At 34.9% G+C, this 21,067-nt stretch overlaps 3 protein-coding genes across 6 annotated transcripts in view; 1 reads left to right on the forward strand and 2 right to left on the reverse strand.

Moving 5' to 3' along the window:
* mrps17 (mitochondrial ribosomal protein S17) overlaps positions 1 to 5,373 on the forward strand; it is a 7,938-nt gene extending 2,565 nt beyond the window's left edge. Inside the window, 1 exon segment of the mRNA NM_001020559.2 lies at positions 5,022 to 5,373. Coding sequence (NP_001018395.1) covers positions 5,022 to 5,309 — 288 coding nt within the window. The 3' untranslated portion in view covers positions 5,310 to 5,373.
* prrg3 (proline rich and Gla domain 3) overlaps positions 1 to 21,067 on the reverse strand; it is a 303,812-nt gene that overhangs the window by 118,650 nt on the left and 164,095 nt on the right. The window lies entirely within an intron of this gene.
* On the reverse strand, positions 8,549 to 20,992 carry fam114a2 (family with sequence similarity 114 member A2). 4 transcript variants are annotated; one of them, XM_087301806.1, is made up of 14 exons: positions 20,899 to 20,992; positions 20,324 to 20,552; positions 19,007 to 19,106; positions 17,130 to 17,231; positions 16,921 to 17,048; positions 16,029 to 16,163; positions 15,741 to 15,899; positions 15,542 to 15,665; positions 11,283 to 11,368; positions 11,046 to 11,201; positions 10,787 to 10,926; positions 10,639 to 10,711; positions 9,059 to 9,112; positions 8,549 to 8,960 (listed from the first exon to the last, which is right to left on the reverse strand). In XM_087301806.1, exons 2-14 carry the CDS (start codon positions 20,534 to 20,536, stop codon positions 8,868 to 8,870), a joined length of 1,563 nt encoding a protein of 520 aa, XP_087157932.1. In that variant the 5' UTR covers positions 20,537 to 20,552; positions 20,899 to 20,992; the 3' UTR covers positions 8,549 to 8,867. The 4 variants fall into 4 exon arrangements, with proteins under 4 accessions (XP_087157932.1, XP_087157930.1, XP_087157931.1 ...); XM_087301804.1 differs by having other exon boundaries at positions 20,324 to 20,555; XM_087301805.1 differs by having other exon boundaries at positions 20,324 to 20,555; positions 20,894 to 20,992.

Raw genomic sequence — 21,067 nt, forward strand, 5'->3', positions numbered from 1 at the left:
ATATATATATATATATATATATATATATATATATATATATATATATATATATATATATATATACATACATATATACACATACATGCATACTAGGGCTGGGTGATTTTTTTCGATTAATTCGAACTTACCTTTTGACGACGAGATATATATATATATATATATATATATATATATATATATATATATATATATATATACATATATATATATATATATACATATATATATATATATATATATATATATATATATATATATATATATACATACACACACACACACACACACACACACACACACACACTCAATTCAAATGTAAAATTAATGTAAACACAATACAAAAAATATTTCAATTCAAAATATAATTGTTTATGAATTTTTGTTCAACTTGTAACACAGATTTCTTCATGTAAACAACATACCCACAATAAACCATCAAGATCCTGGCTTGACAGCCATATTTATTTCAGAAATAAAAACACAGGCATGCTAATGCCATTTGAATTTCAAAACAATCAATGCCAATAAAGAAAAAAATTGATTTTTAAGTTGGATTCTAAGTGGACTGCAAAAAAATGCCTTAATACAGGCATTACAGATATGGAAAATGGAAAGTATTGAATACAAACAATTGCACTCATTGAAAAGTTGTATTGCTGTGAGTTGAGAACATTAATTATAAAGTAGAAACAATTTTGCAATTTTTGGGGGACAATGTGGACCTTTTCTTTTGAGTGATGTGAGCAGAGAGTGTAATGCAATCTCATGGCAATTCGTAACTTTTTGATTTAGTGGCTACGGTCAACGACGTTTAGGCAGGTTTGTTGCTCAAAGGCACGCACACACAGACAAAGACACACACTCAAACACACAATGTGCGCAGAACAGGGCAGCCGAAGCGACTCCCTTCAGATTCAACACGCATGATCGCGTTCATCAAATTTAAGATTTAGTTTCTTCAGGAAGTCATCTTCATGTATATCATTAGAATCCAGCCTTATCCCCTTGTCCAACGTGGCTTCGTGATTCATACCTGAAGATCACATTCATCCAATCATCTACACTCTGTGATTGCGTAGGTGTTAGTTTACATTTGGCTTTTCTGTATTCAAACGCCAGGTCACTCAGCCAGTTTAGTACAGTTTGTGACTGTGTTTCCACCCAAAGATGTGAAGGAATGGATATATGCGCAAAACTGAAAAACCACATGAAACATTTGCAGATAAAGCACCCTTTCCATCCAATAGCTCAAAGAGAAATACTTTCTGATAAAATGGTGCCAAATATCAAAAAGAATAATGGAATTTGCATTTGTAGGAGAAGCCACAATATTACCTCATGTATGTAACTTAGTCCTGCTAAAACTTTATTATGCATTTGGTGTGAACCTGACATTAGCGTATGTGAGCTTTCTTTATTGCAAGCTGTTTTGGATATAAGTTCTTATAGAGGAATTATCAACCTACGTCAAACATGACGTCACACGGGTTCCCAATTGCAAAAAGAGACCAGTTGCACTAGCAAACATGTTGTGTTGTACGGTAGGATGCCAAATTAGAAAAAAAATAGAAAAACTTACATTTTACCGTACACCACACTGCTTTTAATGCCAATCGCAGACGTCGTTGGCTAAAAGGGAGCTAAATAAAGTGATGATTTCATTTAAACTGCTCGACTCATTTCATATCAGGTAAAAGTTCACGCTATGCTGAGTTATACACATTACTCGTTTTTGATTGCAGCAATGATTTCAGCACAAACCAGGGCCGGAGTGGGACTCATTTTCAGCCCTGGAGTTTCAAGCCAGATCGGCCCACCTCAGTTCACGACTGATTCCAATTCAGTTTCTAATGGCACTATCACGTCTTTTTCAAGAAAACTGCTGCCTTAGAAATTCAAATGTTCAACAACCCTAACAGTATTTTATGTCTTAACAATAAAATTAAAAAAATAAAAATATTTCAGGGGAGATTCGAACACGCATCCGCGGCATTGAAACGCAATGTGCTTACCACTGGACCACATTGGCACTATTACAGTGAGAGTAAAAAATTACTAATGACTTGCGACCCTTAAGACACAGCACTACTTTCTTTTGATGGCTTAATCTTTTTCTCCTATTTTTAGATTTCTGATCAAGTTATGTCAGATTTATTAATGTAGTGAATCATTTGATTTTCATTGAGCAGGTGTATTATTCATGTTATTCAAACTCTTATATTCCCTAAGGTGCCGCTGTTTGGGGTCGATAGTTACATTACATCATCATCATTAACCTGCAGGCTGCAGTTTTCTCACGGGGCTGCGAGAAAATAAATAAAAAGAGCGGCACTGCGGCAAAATAATGATTAAAAAGAGTAAAGCTATGGTCAAATGAATTAATAGAAGAAAAAAGTGTAACTGCTGAGAGTGTTAGCAGCTAGGGACACCGGCCCTCGCGGCCAAAAAACAGAGTGGCCCACCGGGAATTCTCCCGGTCCTCCCAATTAGCCAATCTGGGCCTGGCACAAACAGTTAAACATGGTTAATTAAACTGCAGACACTGAATGCTTAAAATGAAATGTAAAAATGTAAGTTCACATACCCTGCTGAACAAGTGCAGTTCGCTTTCAGAATGCAGTTGTTTTGCTAATTTATGATTACCCAGGCCTTGTATAGACCAATTACCAACCTACGTCACACGGGTCCCCGGTTGCAAAAAAAGGACAGGCTGCAATAGGAAAAATGTTGTTTTGTGCGGTAGGATGCCGAATTTGAGTCCAAAAATAGAAAACTTACCTTTTACCATACACCACACACTGCTTTAATTCCGACTGCAGACATCTTTGGCTAAATGGGAGCTGAATTAAGTGAGGAGCTAATTAGAAATGCTGGACTCTGCAGTTCTCATGTCATATCAGGTCAGTTCATGCTATGCTGAATCATACACATCACTCGTTTTTGATTGCAGAAATTATTTCAGCAAAAACAGTTACATATGGTTAATTAAACTGCTGACACTGAATGCTAAGAATGAAACATGAAAGTTATGTTTATTAAGGTAAAGTTGGTTTTATATTCACACATTCATTCAGTGACAACTTGTGACAAACTCCCTTGATTGTTTACCACGGCACTTTGAATATTCGGTCTGAAATAACCTGCAAGTGTAACTTGAAAACAACATTAACACAGTTTATTTGACTGTGAACATGTTGTACTTTCAAGAGTTCACACTTAGCTGATGATTGATTATAAGCAAGTTTGGCATGCTGTCACGGGAGAGAGCCCTGAGCTCGAAGGTTCTTGAGCCCTGGGCTCCCTCCCGTTTGATCCCCCTTGATAAGAGCTGATGACTTAAAATTGAATGCTATTACAAGATATGCTACTTTATAAGATTACCTGAATTGCAAATTTAGATTTATCAATTTACTTGTTGTGCATGTTTTTGGAATGTGGGAGAAAACCGGAGGACCCGGGGAAAACCCACGCAAGCACGGGTAGAACATGCAAACTACACACAGAAACGACTACCGGCCTGTTGAAGGACTAGAACCGGTGACGTTCTTGCTGTGAGGCGACAGTGCTAGTCACTGGGCCACCGTGCTGCCCTATGGAGGGAAAGGTGAAGAGGTAGGGGTGGAAGGGGGGATTCTTCTAATCGAAGATGACTGTAGTGAAAAAACCCTGGTTCTGGTGGATCATGCATGCTAATGCAGAACCAGCTGTGTTCAATCATAATCACGTGCTCCTCTCGAAATTAGTTTATGAATAAACTTCACTTGATAGTCATTGGCTGCTAATAAGATTTCGCAATTTAGAGTTTGCAAATAATATTTCAATGAAATTATATTGTTAAGGAGAAAGTCCGAATGTGCGAATATAAAACCGACTTTACCTCGTTCACATATCCTCCCGTACAGGTGCAGTTCGCTGTCAGAATGCAGTCGTTTTGAGTGTCGGTGATTAGTTAAACAGGTCTTGTGTTGCATTAACTCCGTCTTCTTTCCTTGTCTTTGGCTAAGCAGAATCTCGGTTTTCAGCTCTACATAGTGTTGAATCTGGTCATCATGGAGCATTATTTCTTGCACATGACCACACAGAACATCATTGTTGGCATCCAAAGACTTGTAGACCTTTAACTTCTCTCTTGTAAAATAACTCGGAGCTTCAATGAGATTGTATATTTGGGGCTGGATGCTTGGTCCTTTCGTCTTATCCAATATCCATTGGCAGTGTGCTATTGCAAATGGACCTGTCAGATGAACGCCCCTCACTTTAACGTTAATTTTGCCGAATCACTGTGCTTATCACTGGGCGACGAGCTGTTATAATATGCTGAAAGCATTATGTAAATAATATATATAATGTGTGATCAATATATCTTATTTCTAAGACAACAACAAACTGTACCGCATCTGATGTCATTCCCTCGCTGTAAATGCTGGCGCTCCCGTTTTTTTCTGCCACCTCCCTGCGCGCGCATCCTGAATGTTTACAAACATGGTAATTGGTCTATAGTTTCGTCTTCTTTTTTTGTCTTTGGCTAGGCAGAACCTCGGTTTTAAGCACTACATAGTTTTGAATCTGGTAATCATGGAACATTATTTCTTGCACATGACCACACAAAAATGATATGTATAATATGTAATCAATATAACTTATTTCTAAGACACAACAAACTCTGTACCGTATCAGATCCTTGCGCATCCTGAATGTTTACAAACATGGTAATTCATCTATAGCCGCAAGGCATCGGCCAACTCGATATTAACACTTGTGTGCTGTTGGGGATGTTTTCATCTATTCTGGGGTGATTTTGAGATTTAATTTGGTCACAACTTTCTCTGTTTCAGCAAGTGGAATTATTTTTGGGTGACAAATCTTATTTTTACACATATTTTGGTAAAATGCTTTGCAATTTGGAACGCAACAATACACTCCTGGCAAATTGACTACCATTCAGCTAATTTATCCAAGAATAAATTAACGATGATCCTGATGTGCACTTTTTTTTTCTTTTTCTTTCTCTCTTTTACAAGTACTACAACAAGAGGAAGACCTACTTTGCCCATGATGCTTTGGAGCAGTGCACTGTTGGGGATATTGTCTTACTGAAAGCCTTGCCGGAGAAAAGAGCCAAACACGTGAATCATGAACTGGCAGAGATTGTGTATAAAGTGGGGCAGGTGGTGGATCCTGTCACCGGAAAGAGGGTGGCAGGAAAACAGTATCTGGAGCCTCTGACGGAAAGCTCAGAAGACACGGAAATATCTTTAACAGAAAAACTGGAACAACTCAACATTTCTGCCTCTGCACCACATACATAGCCCTGTGTTTCTGTTCCATGTATGTACGAGTCTTGATTTTTCACATTAAAATATTATTACACTGTCTGGTATTTGTGTGGTGAAGACATAAACATATAAACATTAGTAGATTCTTAAAAGGTATTTGCACTCAAAGATGCCTAAATAATGTTGTCATTAGTTATTATTTGTGGTTTCATTGAGGGCTTTAATGGGTCAGTACCCTGTATTGGAAGTAAAACCCAATCATCATTTCCGTTTTGTTTCTTTTGATATTTATGATGGGTCTGACAATAATGTAGGGTCCAAAAAAAGTTAATATCTTAAACTTTTTCAGGAATGTGTGAAAGGTTTGTAATATAACACATTTACATAGAAAACATGTTGCCTAAAACAGGTTTTCAAACTTATGATTGGGTCTGCAAGATACGATCACAGGCCACTTTATTAGGTACACCTTACTAGTACCGGGTTGGATCCACTTTTGCCTTCAGAAACGCCTTAATTCTTTGTGGCATAGATTCAACAAGGTACTGAAATACTCCTAGATTTTGGTCCATAGTGACATGAAAGTGTCACGCAGTTGCTGCCGATTTGTCGGCTGCACATCCATAATGCAAATCCCCCTTTCCACCACATCATAAAGATTGAGATCTGTTGACTGTAGAGGCCATTTGACTTTCTATTAGCTTAGCCAGTCTGACCATTCTCCTCTGACCTCTGGCATCAACAAGGCATTTGCGCCCACAGAACTGCCGCTCACTAGATATTTTCTCTTTTTTGGAGCATTCTCAGTGAACCCTAGAGATGCCGGTTTTTGTGTGAAAAATAAAATCCCAATAGATCTGAAATACTCGGCAAGGTTGTTGGCGCCAGCTGGACTTGTCTATGTTCAAAGTCACATAAATCAACTATCTTCCCTATTCTGATGATTGATTTGAGCTACAGATCGTCTTCACCAGGGGTCCGTTCTTCATACGTGGATTACTCATTTAGCTGGATTTGGATGTTGGCGATTTGACACGATCCAGGATCGTTTCGTTCTTCAAAGCTGATCCAAGAGTTGTTGTCATAGCAACAGTTCTGGTGAATCAAACCTGCTCGGCAGCAGGCTCAATTCATATAAACAGGATTAGATCGGCTCAGGTCAGCAAAGAAAATACCGAAAGTATGTACCAAATGCTGATAATTTCTTACAGTAGTTATATACACTTGGGAAAATAGTAACTATTTTAACTAATATATATATATATATATATATATATTAATAAAACTTGCAATCTGCACCCCCGAAATGAAAGTACAAAGACTGCCACCTGGTAGTGCAAAGAGAAAACTAATTGATATTAACTTTTTCTGAAGTGCAATTTATAAAGTCATTCTTAGAATTTTGACACACTTAAGAGTAAACTTCTACTCTGAGAAGCTTTATACATTCGGCTCCTGATGTTTAGGAGACAAAGCTTTAAGAAATTTGTAAATTCACTTTTTTGCAGTTTTTCTGGTTGGATACTTAATAGATTTTTTTCTGAAGTACACATTACGCTTATTTCTTGATCTAATAATACGAAGAACAGACACAGTCTCCATGGGGTTAGCCAGACATGCATTACTGATTTAAGTGTGACGAACAAGAGTCTATATGGCTAAAATGTGAATTTTGTGAATTTTCACTAACTAGTCAGAAAGAACGAAGCATCCTGGAGATGTTGTCCAACAGGAGTTCAGCTCCAGCTCAACTGGGGTGTAGACCATCAGCACAGAAAAGCTTAGGACACTCCCAGATAAGATTCAGTTATTGGCAAAGAGCAACTTCTGTTCTATACACCATGTTAATAAGTTGGGAGAAAAACCAAAACATCCGGAGGAAACCCACGCGAACACTGGGAGAACATGCAAATTCCACACAGAAACACCAACTGACACAGCCAAGGCTAGAACCGGCAACCTTCTTGCTGTGATGCGAACATGCTACCCACTGCGCCACCCTACAGCCCCAGTACTAATTTTACATTTGATTAGATCTCTCAAAAAACAAAGCACTGTTTGTTTGTTTTATATTTATTGTAAGTATGCTTTTACATTGTTTATTATATTTTTATGCAGATGCAATAAACTACAAAATCATCCCAATCAATTTAAAATTCTAAATTCTTTTGCAAATTCAAGTCATCTGGTAAAGGTGTATTCATATCTCAATAAATATTGCAGAAAAACAAAATATTTGTATCGTGCAGCCCTAGTGCAAATGTTTAGAAAAAAATATACATTTAAATAAATAAAAAGCATTAACATGCAAGCAATTGGCCAAAAAGTGGAGTAAAATCTAATAATGGTCATAGAATTATCACAGAAATATGATATTTATAAAAGTGTGGTTTTATTTGCACACAAATAAAATTATATTTATATATGTAGAGTGACAAAAATACTTAATTACAAATTACAATTATTAATAAATTGATCAAATATTCATTTATTCATTCATTTTCTTGTCGGCTTAATCCCTTTATTAATCCGGGATCGCCACAGCGGAATGAACCGCCAACTTATCAAGCAAGTTTTTACGCAGCAGATGCCCTTCCAGCCACAACCCATCTCTCGGAAACATCCAAACACACACACTCATACACTCCAATTTAGCCTGCCCAATTCACCTGTACCGGATGTCTTTGGACTGTGGGGGAAACCGGAGCACCTGGAGGAAACCCACGCGAAGGCAGGGAGAACATGCAAACTCCACACAGAAACGCCAACTGAGCCGAGGTTCCAACCAGCGACCCAGCGACCTTCTTGCCATGAGGCGACAGCACTACCTACTGCGCCACTGCCTCGCCTGATCAAATATAGCTACAATTATGATTAAATATGACACAAATACGAATAGTAAAATGTAATAATAATAATAACTTAAAAGAACCTTTGTATTTTTTGAAATAATATTTTAACCCCATTTATATTGTCTTAATGCAACAAATATTACACAGAAACAGAATGTTAGTGTTTCTCAGCCATGTTCCTGGAGGTCCACCAGCTCTGCATATTTACCATGTCTCCTTAACCAAACACACCTGATTCAGATCATCAACTCATTAGCAGAGACTGAAAGACCTGTAATGAGTGTGACAAAGCATGAAGTGTTGGCGGGCCTCCAGGAGCGTGGTTGAAAAACACTGTCTTAGAACGGGAGTCCCTTGCAGAAATAGGATCATATTTGAGGATCTGTGGCATGTAAAAGCTGTCAAATAATCAACACGACATGTAACAATTGTTTATTTAAAAGATATTTGAACATTAATACTGGTATGACTTGCATAATTATTTTTAAAAGGAGTCATTTCATTATACATTTATGCATGAAAGATGCTTAAATTACAGTCTATTTATATTTATACACCGTCAGCTATGAAGAGACTTCTGACATTGAATCTATCGAAAAATATACTCAATCATAAGAAAGCTGTGCACTCCATACGGATTTGCCAGATCCCCTTGAATGTAAACAGCATTACTGTTTTACCTCTGTCAAATGCTGTTTTATGTTGGGGTGTTTTTCTGCTGTCAAGTGTTCCTGAGTGTTCACGACTCCACCGTCCTCTGAATATGAGACACTTCCAGCACCGGCAGGAGGAGCTGGAATGCATCCTGGATATACGATGCACTGTTTGATGCCTACACAATGAAGATATGGTTAAAGAGATAATTTTATAGTACTGAGCAAACAGCTTGAATTGAATTAGTTGTTCAAATGATGTAAAATAGGCACAAACCTCCAGAAAAACACTGGTGATAAGTGGATTGAGAACTTCTCCCTTTTCATTCGCCTGAAAAAACAACATAACATATTTAAATTAAGAATATAACATAAATAGTGTTTAGATATAGTTTTTTTATACATTGTTTAAAATAATAGGATAACATACAATAAAATGTTATTGCATTTTTGAAAGTTCTTACAATATCAAGTAATGTTGATTGATGGATTCTTTGGGTTAGCCTTTGCATGTTAATTTAAAGGAAAATTCTACTTTTCAGTCATTGATTAACCAGGAATGAAAGTATAGTTCCTAGATATATCGACCTAGAAAATACTTTTCCGTCTGTCTTAGTGAATTATCAAAACTCTTCTTTTAAAATTTTTGAGCAAGATGATAATGGTCTAATCTGATTCAATGATCGATGCTAGGCTAAGCTAAAAGTGCTTGGATTTGTAAAATGAGGTTATGCTTAAAGTTGTTTGTTCCTTTAATAAAATTACACGGGTCTATTGACCTTATTCTAAATTGCGGAAGTGCGCCTGTTTTCGCGATTGTCTTAGAAGTTCCGTTTCAGTCGCCTATGGGAGAAATGACAAGGAATAATAAACGGCAAAAAACGGTCAAACTACTTGCTCTACAAACAAATGTTTGCATAACTATACAGATCAAGTAGAATAATATAACAAGGGAATATCAGTTTGCAACATTAAACAGCGAAACGAGCAGTTTTTAATGTCTAAAAATGAATGGAAGTGAATGAGACCGGAAGTCTCGTGCCAAAAAGATTCAAATGGCCGCGCCCGCTCGTCTGCGGAGAATAAGGTCAATAGTGGACAAAAATGTTTACTTAAACATAATAAAAGTGCCATATTTTAACATATTTGACACTTTTGTTTTCACTCTGACGTATTTTCTAGCATCAATCCTAATGATTACCTTAAGTTAATTCATTTGAATGATTTTACAGTAAAGGGAATAACAGTTTGCTTGCATGGTTGTTATATTGTTGATTATTAATGGCTCAGCAGGGGTTTTATTATGAGTAGTTGTGGATGTCAATGATCAGAAACAACATTAATGCATTTTTATGCAGTGTCAGATTGAAAAAAAGGAAACTTCCACATACCCAAATACAATATCATCATTATATACACATACAAAAACTATGATCTTCATAACAGCACAATTAATTATTTATAACTAAGTAAGATATTTAATTCGGCCTGCAATTTGGCCCGAAACAGTAAAAATCAAATATTTGTCCACAGACCATTAGTAAAATCGTTGAAGCCAAACAAATGAATGCCTGTTAACAAAAATGGCTTGATTTTTGTTTATATGCCACTGTGATGAAATATTGCCGATTTAATGGGTTTCAATTGGGACATTTTTGTACCGAGTGAAAAATATTTATGAAGGTAAAATTTAAATAAAAATGCAACCTTTTTTGCCAAAATGTGAGCTGTCTGCATTAACAAATCAAACAATAAAATGGATAAAGGTAAAATGTTCACACAGATGCACAAGAGTTAATGTTTACAAACAATATTAAAGATCTCCAGACTGTCTTTTAAGCAAGATAAGCATCCTACCCCAATGGTAGTCAAACATGATGTAAACTTTTTGGATAGCAGTGAGACCTCCTTACAAATAACAATGGTGACTCTGCAAGAGAAACACAGGTGATTTAAATTTCTCAAAAGGACAATGTTAGGCAGTTTCTTCAACAGGATAACTCACTGTGATAGGATTTTTGCTTGTTCTGGGGCTGCGGCCCCTTCAGTGTTAGAGTAAAGCAACATTTCAGCTGTTTTGTGGAACTGCTCGATGGACCTCGCTGTGAACTCGGCCAAACTCGTGATGGCAGACAAATGGGCATCCTATAAAAAGAGCTTTAATCAATGCAATGAAAACTTAATACAAACAGATTATTTCATGTAAAATATGTGCATGTGTATAACATTTACATTATTTACGGCTGAATAATGTTAATGCAGACCTCAACTGTGTATTCGGTCTCTGCGGTTTCTGTGTTCTTCTCCTTCTGTCTTTCTTCTTTCTCTCCTTCTCCTTCTTCTTTGTCCTCTTTTTCTTTCTCAATGTTTTCACTTCGTAGTTTCATGTTTGTGATATGGTTAAATGCATTTTTTCTGGCCTAAGTTAATACAAGAAAGTGTAAATAATCTCACAAGCAAAATACCTGAGCATTTATTTGTAACTAATCTTCAAGTGAAACCTTGCTGAGTTTGTCTGCTGATGTGGAAATCTGTAGTCCTTTAAGAACATCTGTTAGTTCCTTCACAAAGTCCTCTCCATCATCACCTGAGGATTAAAAAATAATAATATGAGCAAACCTGTGACTTTTGTTCATCTTTTGGAGCACATGGAAGATATTTTTAATAAAATGTGAGAAATTTCGGTCCGTCCTTTTAAAGTCTTTTCACTCTGAAACTCTCATGCTTCCAAACTGATTAGATTCAAATTGTTTCTCTACATAAGGAATGTGTTTCATTGGATGTTTTATTTACATATTGACACACATCAACAAAGCTTATTGGTCCTTGCAGAAGCTCAAACATCTGCCATGTGATGCAAGAATAAACCTCGTTGGTTCTCACACATTAAGAAAGCATGTTTGAGTTCTATGACTAAAACGGACTAGGGGTGTAAACTGAACATCTTGTCACAATAAAATACAATTTAATACAATGTAATGTGATAAAATATATCGACACTCTTAGCCAGCAATACAAAATTTGTCTATATTTCAAAAACTGTAATACAGTTTCTATTGCTAGTGGAATATCCATCAATATAAAATGCCTTCGGAAAGTGTGTGCTGTCATGCTCTCATAAATAATTAAGCAGCTGGCTCTTCTCATAGGATAAGGAAACTCCGCTTTGAATAATAATGAGAAACCGACGCGTCATTATTGCACTTGCGGTACTTCGCTACGTCGCCGATTTTGATCCCTACCCAAAAATCATTTTAAACCCGGAAGCTGAAATTAGCTGACAAAAGCTCAAAATTATCCAGTTTTCCCCACAATTAAAGCTGACAGGTGCTAACATTGTCTTAACTGATGCTCAACACACACAAATCTGTTAATATATAAAAAAAAGTTCTCAACGGTGTCCTGAACCTTTAAATAACAAATGCATTAGCGCTCATTTGTGTGCCCATAGGCGTTCTGGTCTAAAAAGGAAAGCGCTCAGAGGCGCATTGCTGGCGCGTTGCTATTTTGAGAAACTAAAATAAATTTTTCATTAGACCAAAACAAACCCGATCTAAACTCCAGCGCAGAGTTGCGCCTCGCTTACACACTGCTTAATACACACAAGAGAACAATAGGCAATTATCTTTACATATGAAAAAATTTAAATATTAAGGATATACATAGGATATAATAAGAATATATGTAGGATATAAATATAAAGAATTAAAATATTACAAAACATATCATTTTCTAGCCTACATAAATATGAAAAATCACGGCTTTTATGTCTTCATCTCGGGAGGCTTTTTCAGTTCATTCATAACAATTTGCTTTTGTAAAATGTTATTATTATTAGCAGTATTATTTATAATATCCATATTTATATTTGTTTTATTAAAAACAAGCTTAGATTTGCCCACATGTCAGGTTTTAGACCATTTGGGGCACAGCATGTGTTTTAGGATATAACTCAGGTTTTTGAGCACACTTCGTTATTATTGTTCATTTATTCGTTTGCTGGAAATTAGACCTGAATTTAGAAATAGTTTTGAAATGAATATTTGCACTTAACAAACGCAATTAATTATTTATAGACTAATTAATGTCTGTGCGTAAAGGTTTCCCTACCCAAGAGTGAAAGTAGATCTATTATCTCTCATTCTCACGCAGTAGATGAAAAAACTGTTTTAAGTATAAGTATCATTAGTTCTTTATATTTAGGTAGGTAAAACAAAAACAGTTCATTTGTTGTTACATTTCAGGGATAAACTTCTGCTTCTGGAAGTTAGGATCTCTTTCATATCCACATCTTTTGAAGTTTCTGGTTTGTGACTTTTTTTACTCGAACTATTCTTTGATGATTGATGTTTGTGTTTTCCTTTCTCTTGATTAAACATTTGGTTCCTTTATCTGGCATTGATCTTCATCCATTTGAGTCTGGTTTAAAGCATTATGGGTTTTATTTTCATTCGAGTTTTGGTTTTTGTTTAGGCATTGAGGTTTATCATTTTTAACCAAGTCAGATCTGTTTGGCATTTTATAGAGCTCATGATTGGTTTTACCACAGATGCATATGATCATTTGAGTTTAAACATTAGGGATTCTTCAATCTTTCTTCTTGCTTCTGTATAAATGTCTTTTTCTGTACATTTAACTCCTTGAATTTCTTTTTATTTTATCCATACAGGGCACTCTTTTGATGAAGATGGATGGTCTGCTTTACAGTTGCTTCATTTTGCTGTTTTATTACAGCTTGGTCCATGTCCTTCTTCTCCACAGTTGGTACATAATAGTTTATTTTTACATCTTGCAGAACCAAGTCCGAATTTTTGACAGTTGAACAGTTAATGGATTTGGGATAAATGTGTTGACTGGTACACTCTGGTATCCCAAGTGGATCTTTTCTGGTAGATGTGGTTTATTGAAAGTCATGATGTAGGTTACAGTTTTGATAATCTGCTCTTCACTCCTGATTGTAATTCTTTTTACACGAATTACACCCTGTTGCATTAATTCCATTTGGATCTCGGCCTCATCCATGTCTTGCAGTTCTCTTGTACGTATTACACCTTTACTAGTGTTAAGAGAGGGGTGGTAGAAAGTCTTCATAGGTACTTCGGCCAGCATATTTACATGAATCAAGTTTTCCGCTCGAGTTAAGCCAGATCTGAGTTTTTTCACATCTTTAACTGTTCCTGCAATTCCAGCGATACCTTTTTGTATAGCAAAAGGTTTTGTCAGCGGCATTTCCATTTCGGTTGATTCTAGACTTATGAATCTTTGCCATGTATCGTCTTTTTGAAGAGTCATAAATCCATTCTCTGAGTTGTCATCTGATTTGAGTTGTTTGGGTTTTTTTAAGTTTGCCATATTTGTTTAGAACTTTTTCATTACTTCTGCTCCTTACCCACCTCGGAGCCCAACAAGGGGATGCATAGAGAGGTAATATACTCAAGAAAACAGAACAAAGTTCACGTTCCTTGATTGACCCCTTTAGCCATTGTCTTACAAAGTAAGTCTTGACCAGCCGATTGATTGGATTGAGCCCACCCCGGATCCCCACGGGTGAACACGTATTCCAATATCATATATAAATAAATAAATGAGGATATTTATTATAAAAGTATTTATAAGAAATGTAATATTTATTAGGAAATTTTAAAAAATCCTACTTTAATAATAATAATATTAATAACATTAATGATGACGATGATTATTATCATTATTATTATTATTATTATTATTATTATTAAGTAGGCTATTGTTTATTTATTTTGTTTGAAAATTTTTACAATTTGACACGTAATCCACATCAGAAAGTTCTATCCAACAGGCCCATGTCATATACAGTATAGATACTTAATAAATAACCCACTATAAATTAAAAGAATTAAGGTAAGATATGTTTTTTGCTTTCACAAGCTTTGGTGATGTAATGTAAATTACGCTTTTAAATAATTAGGCACCTAAAGCTTTCGCCATAAGGCTGTGTTCAAAATTACATCAATGTTTTCAAAGTGCACTGCGATGGAGCACTATTGTAAACATGAAGATCGCTAAAACTGAACTGTAAAAATACTTTGGAAGCAAATAACACCTAAGAGAGATGACATTAATACTTTTTTATTTTGAATAATTTCAACTTTGAATATGAGAATGTTCTAAAGAAATAGAGCAGGGGGGGATAAGTGGGAATAGAACACAGCCAGGAACTATGTTTCTAACTGCAGCTCCAGAGGCATAGTTTTAAGTGCTCAAGTTTTTCGATGCAGTTTGCAAATGTTCGTTGGAGCGATGGATTTGGGAAACGGCAAATCAACAAACTATGTTTGTAACGACGGAACTTGTGACCTTAGTTTGCTAACAATGGTTTTGGGAAACGCACCCCTGACTGTTACTTGCAACAAGTCCAAATGTAGATGGACATGAAGATGTGAAGAGTGTTAAGTCAAGTGTTAGTCATTTGATCGATAATGAACTGTTAGACACCTGCTGACTCCTGTAATTTGTTAATCTCTGTTTGTATGTGTATAAAAGCCTAAATTAAATGTTCATGTTTAACCGTGTCTCCCCAGCAGGCTTAGATTAAACTGCTCAAACCATATTGAGATTTAAAAATCTCTTTATAAACATTTTGAAGAGTTTTAGGAGAATAGACTTTCAATTAAGGGACATGCATTTCTAAGATTTGATTTAAAATATCTTAATTTGTGCTTGAACTAAGAATTTAATGTTTAATTTTGTAAGTTTTAGCCTTGTATTAATTGTAGTTTCTTACATTTCGTATCATCCTCCAGCTCATCGTCAAACTCCATGAGTGAAAAAGGCTCTTTAATATTCTGCAGATCTTCTCTAAGTTTTGTCAGCTCCTCGCCAGACAGCGTTGTCAGAACAGATTTCACCTGCACCAAATCACAACATGTTTAAATCACCATTTCATATTCTATCTCAGTGTGTTAAATCAGTCAAGAACTGACCTTGGCTTCGCTCTCTCTAGACAGGATCTCCAAAGCCTCCAAATGAGACAAGCCTTGAAACTCGTCGAACAGCATCCCATAATGAGCCTTTTTGTTTGGTTCTGAAGTGGCATTTTCAGCTTTCTGCTGCTCCTCGCATTCTTTGGCTTCTCTCAAGACCTTTAAGGAAACAAAAATCAGATCAGTTTAATGCAAAAAAAAATCAGATAGGATTGAGTAATATAATTGTGTCAGAAGGGCAGCTTAAGTTGCTATGAATATATTCTTTAATCTTATTCTCTCCTGTACCTGTGATAGTGTGGAGTTTCTGTTCATCAGTCCTTTGGTTTTCTTAAAGCCGGGGTCTCCCTCTGCAATCACATCCATGGTTTTCTTCCCGATAAACTCCAATGCATCAAGGCCACCGCTTATTACTGTTTTACTCTAGTCATCAAACATGAGAAGAAGTGTAAAAACATACATACAATAAAACAAAGAAAATGTGGAAATTGGCCCAAAACAAACTATTACGACCATTGGCTTTTAATTGGCTAACCATTGGCTAAAATTGGCAATGAAAATTCAGAAATGTCCAACCAGCATACCAAGCCGTGGAAAAATTATTTTAAAATTATTAAATAATAAATACATAAATAATGATAACACTTCAGTATATTTACCAATTCTTATTGGTAACTAGTTCCTTATTGGCATGCCTATTATTATGATGATGATATTGGCCTTTTAGTACATAAAGTACATATTCTGCATCCCTAATCCTAGCCAGTAACTAAATCCAACTATTATCTTAATAACTATTGATAAGCAGCAAATTAGGAGTTTAACGGGGCAAAAGCCAAAGTTAATGGTTTAATAATAGCAAGAATTGTACTTTAAAATAAAATATAACCAAAATAATTAATTAACTGCTTAGCATTACTGAATTCCTGCAACTTATGCCTCAGTGAATGAGCCATTAGTTAAATAATGTCTCAATAATGAAGAAATTATGGAATAAATAAATAATGAATGGTTATTAATTACTGAATGTGTTGATATAGCTATTAAATATAATTGAAAAAAATTACTACTAAGTCGATCATTAGTTTGACTTAACAAAACAAAAGTTATTCACAAGTAAAATAAATAGGGATTACCAAAATAGATGCAGACTTTTCTGCAAGATTTAACTTGCTCTTACCGTACTCTGAACCACAGTGGTTAAAGACGACAACATTCCCATACTGCTGGAGGAGATCATTCCCATTGCTCCTCCCATTCCATACGTCTTCTCACCTTCATCTCTATCTGCCTCAGAGCTGGCTGAATCTGCAGACACAAGACAGAAACATTAACACTGTGTATATGCAACACCAAGAACATCAATTTAAAGAAACTGCACATGCTTACCATCTGTTTTTTCCTCCTCCTCCACTTGGGCTTTCAGCTCCTCAGGACTGGGGATGCCTAAAGACGACTCTGCCTTCTCAATGACCTGGGTCAAGCCTTGGCCTTAAACAAAAATTGGACAGTATGATATACATGATATACAAACCGAGCTAATTAAAAAGGTTAATCACTTCCAAACTCCCGAGACCATCATATTCAGAATATAAATTATCTTTTGGATGAAATCCGAGATTAAAATTCAGAGGATCAGAAAGCTCTGTTTTATCCAAAATAGCATAACTTTATTCATAAAATGATTAAAGTAAAAAGTTGGCATAGTAGGCAAAAAGTTTTTTTATGCCCCTATCAATTTTGAGATTTTGGGCTTTTTGTAAAATATGCATAATGTACACAAAGTGCTTTTTTGCAAGATACATTTTAGGTATTTCTTTTGTCACACTTTAGCAATTTCCAATTAGTAGATTTTATATTCACATTTTTTTTTAATTCCCGTGTTTGTGTGGGTTTCCTCCAGGTGCTCCAGTTTCCCCCACAATCTAAAGACATGTGCTATAGATGAATTGAGTACACTAAATTGGCCATAGTATATGTGTGTGAAGGAGTGTGTATGGGTATTTCCCAGTAATGGGTTGCAGCTGGAAGGGCATCCGCTGTGTAAAACATATGCTGGATAAGTATATATATATATATATATATATATATATATATATATATATATATATATATATATATATATATATATATATCCTTTATTTTATTCTACTTAATTATTAATTACTTAATTATTTCTATATTGATAATATTTATTCATTTCAATACTAAATTAAATTTATTCATTTCTATATTGAATTATATTTATTTTTATACTGAATTATATTTATCCATTTCTATACAGAATTATAAATATTTATTTATATATTGAATTATATTCTATATTGATAATATTTATTCATTTTTATAATGAATTATATTTACTCATTTCTGTACTGAACTATATTCATTTCTATACTTATTTATACTAATTCATTTCTATACTGAATTATATTTATTCATTTCTATACTGAATTAAATTTACTCATTTATATACTGAATTATACTTATTTCTATACTGAATTATGATTATTCATTTCTATACTGAATTATATTTATTCATTTCTATACTGAACTTTATTCATTTCTCTATTGAATTATATTTATTGAATTCTATAGTGAAATATACTTATTCATTGATATGCTAAATTATATTTATTCATTTCTATACTGAATTATATTTACGCATTTCTATACTGCATTATTTTTTATTAATTTCTATTTTAAATTATTTATTCATTTCTATACTGAATTATCATTACTTATTTCTATACTGAATTCTGTTTCTATATTCAATTATTTTTTAAAAGTTCTATATTGAATTATATATTCTTTATAAGGTTTTTACTGAGTGATGTGTTTACACATAATTTAGCTGTTTATATACAACATTTTATTTTACTAAAAAACGGACAGTTAAATTTTCCCAGTATTTCCTGATTTGAAGAGTGATTAAAACAAATTCTTAAAGGATTATGTTGATATAACTGGAACTGGATTGGCTTGATTCAGGTCTAACCTACTGTATGGAAACACCATCCAATGTTCAGATTTTTTTATGCAAGAAATGTATTCAAATTAGTGCATATTTAATTTAATAATGGCTCATTTACATATTTAAACATCATATTTAAAAAAAAAAATAAAAATTAAATATTTGCAATTCCTAATATAGACCCTAAACTGGGGAAGTGGGGTGATAAATATCAGTTTGCATGTTTTTTTTTCTGTATTCAGCTATAGTATCTTAATACAGAATAAAATTTAAAGAGTTGTGTGTCTCTTACCAACAGTGGCCACAGTGGCAGTAGCAGTGGAGAGGATAGATTTGCCCCAACTGCCCCAGTAACCCCAGCCACCCTGGGACACAGTCGTCTCCGTGGAGGCCTGATGGGGGGAAAAATAGTTTACTAATAGAGAAGTTATATCATTATGAATACACTGATGGTCTTCAGTAGGGATCAGGATATTTGCAGCCGATACAGAGTACCGTTTCCTTGTAATATACAGATACAGAGTACTGATTCTAATGCTTCAAGCTTTATACAGCCTAAAGCACATTCCCTCCAAGTAAGATACTTGAGAAGAATGTTGCATATAATCCCTTAAACATGTCTCTAATAACCATTTAGCGTGGTTTCTGACCATTTTCATGGTCAGAAGCAGCTTTACAGATCATAATAAAAAATTTACAAACAATGCAATTTAGAAACATTGCAAATGATGAAAGAAGAATGCAACAGGTCTCAATCAAGAAAAGGTTTGGAGCGCATTTTTGATGCATAAGAAGTTAAAATTTATACCTATAAATCCATTACTTACTAAAAGGAAATAGTTCTATAAACTACTGTTTATTGCAATAAGTAAATTACAAGATGTTATATTATTTAAAATTCATGTTAAAAATAGCCTTTTTAAGTTTTTTATTTATTTATCTAATATTACCAGCCAGGTTTTGGTGAACTTGCAATATTATCAAAAACAGAACTTTTAGTTGTTCTTATACTGTATGTAAAAAGGCTTAAATACATGCAGTAGCTGCTGTATATATAACTCTGGTGTGCAAGTGCGTCTTCCTCTGCATGTAAAACCATAAACAAACATTTGCGATCACTTCATGAGATCGGCCAGATCAGCGAGTGCCAGTCGAGTCATTAAAAGTGTTTATCAGCTGATACCGATCTCCAACCGATCAATCAGAGCATCCCTGGTCTTCAGTCATGCTTTTACATAATTTTAAATAATTTTTATTTTAAAAAAGACTAATTGGTGATCTATGAAAAAAAGTAAAATCGCTAACATTTTTACTGGAAAAGATAGGAAAGATAATAGGAAGACAATAGGAAATTAATGGGGAAAATAAAATACTAATAACATAAACATGTATAATTTTGTTAGACTAGAAAAGTCAATGGACAACAAGAGGATTTTGGGTTCAACCACTGATCTAGTGCCAGAAAATCCACTCAAAATGCCAAATTTTACAAAGTAATTACCACCAAAACAAAATACAGTATGTTTCTTTTTATAATCTGAGGAATACCAGAAGATTACTAATATTAAGAAATATTAATATTATCAGTTTCCACATGGTGAAAGCGTACATCTGAAGCACTCGTTGTTGTTGTTGTCTGCTGTGTCTCGGGGTTCTCCTGCTCTTCTGCTGGAAGTTTCTGCTCGGGTCTTCTCCTGGTTTTTCGGGTTGGTGCTACATCAGATCCATCAGTCTCATCTCTGTGAGGTGGTGCTGCCGCTGTGGGCTCCTGGTCCACTGATTTCTCTGTTTGGTCACTTGAGGAGTCTTCGTTATCAGACATTTTAACACATAGCAGTCTTCTGAAATAGACAAATAAATGCCTTAACACTTACATTAAGAGAAAAGGGTTGCTTCATGATACATTATTGTGTACAAAACTGCCTTCAATACAGCACAAATTTACACAGCCTGCATCACACATTAAACTAAAGATTTAAATGTTAGGCACAATCCACATGAACAGCTGTTATATTTGATGCTGAAGTGCATCCTAGCCATTTACTTTACATGTCTGTCACAGTAGCACGCTAAGCTAACTTATATTATCATTAGTCGAATTCCAGCAAGCTGAGCGCTATAAATGTCATTTGACAGAAGACGATAATATTAAACTGTATAAAATACGGACATGACATACTCAACCTTCTGCTCTGTTTCTCTTCTGTGTATGCGGCCACGTCACTGGACTTTAGCACTGATGTGTTTTGTTTTTCCCGTTGCTCTTCTCTCGTCCATTGAGGAATGAAACAATCCCTAACATTTTATCCCGCCACCTGCTGTCTGGAGGACGAACTCGTTTGTTCCTGTCGGT

This window comes from Danio rerio, chromosome 21 (assembly GCF_052040795.2).
Source record: "Danio rerio strain M-AB ecotype USA chromosome 21, GRCz13ab, whole genome shotgun sequence".
Classification (NCBI taxonomy): Eukaryota; Metazoa; Chordata; class Actinopteri; order Cypriniformes; family Danionidae; genus Danio; species Danio rerio.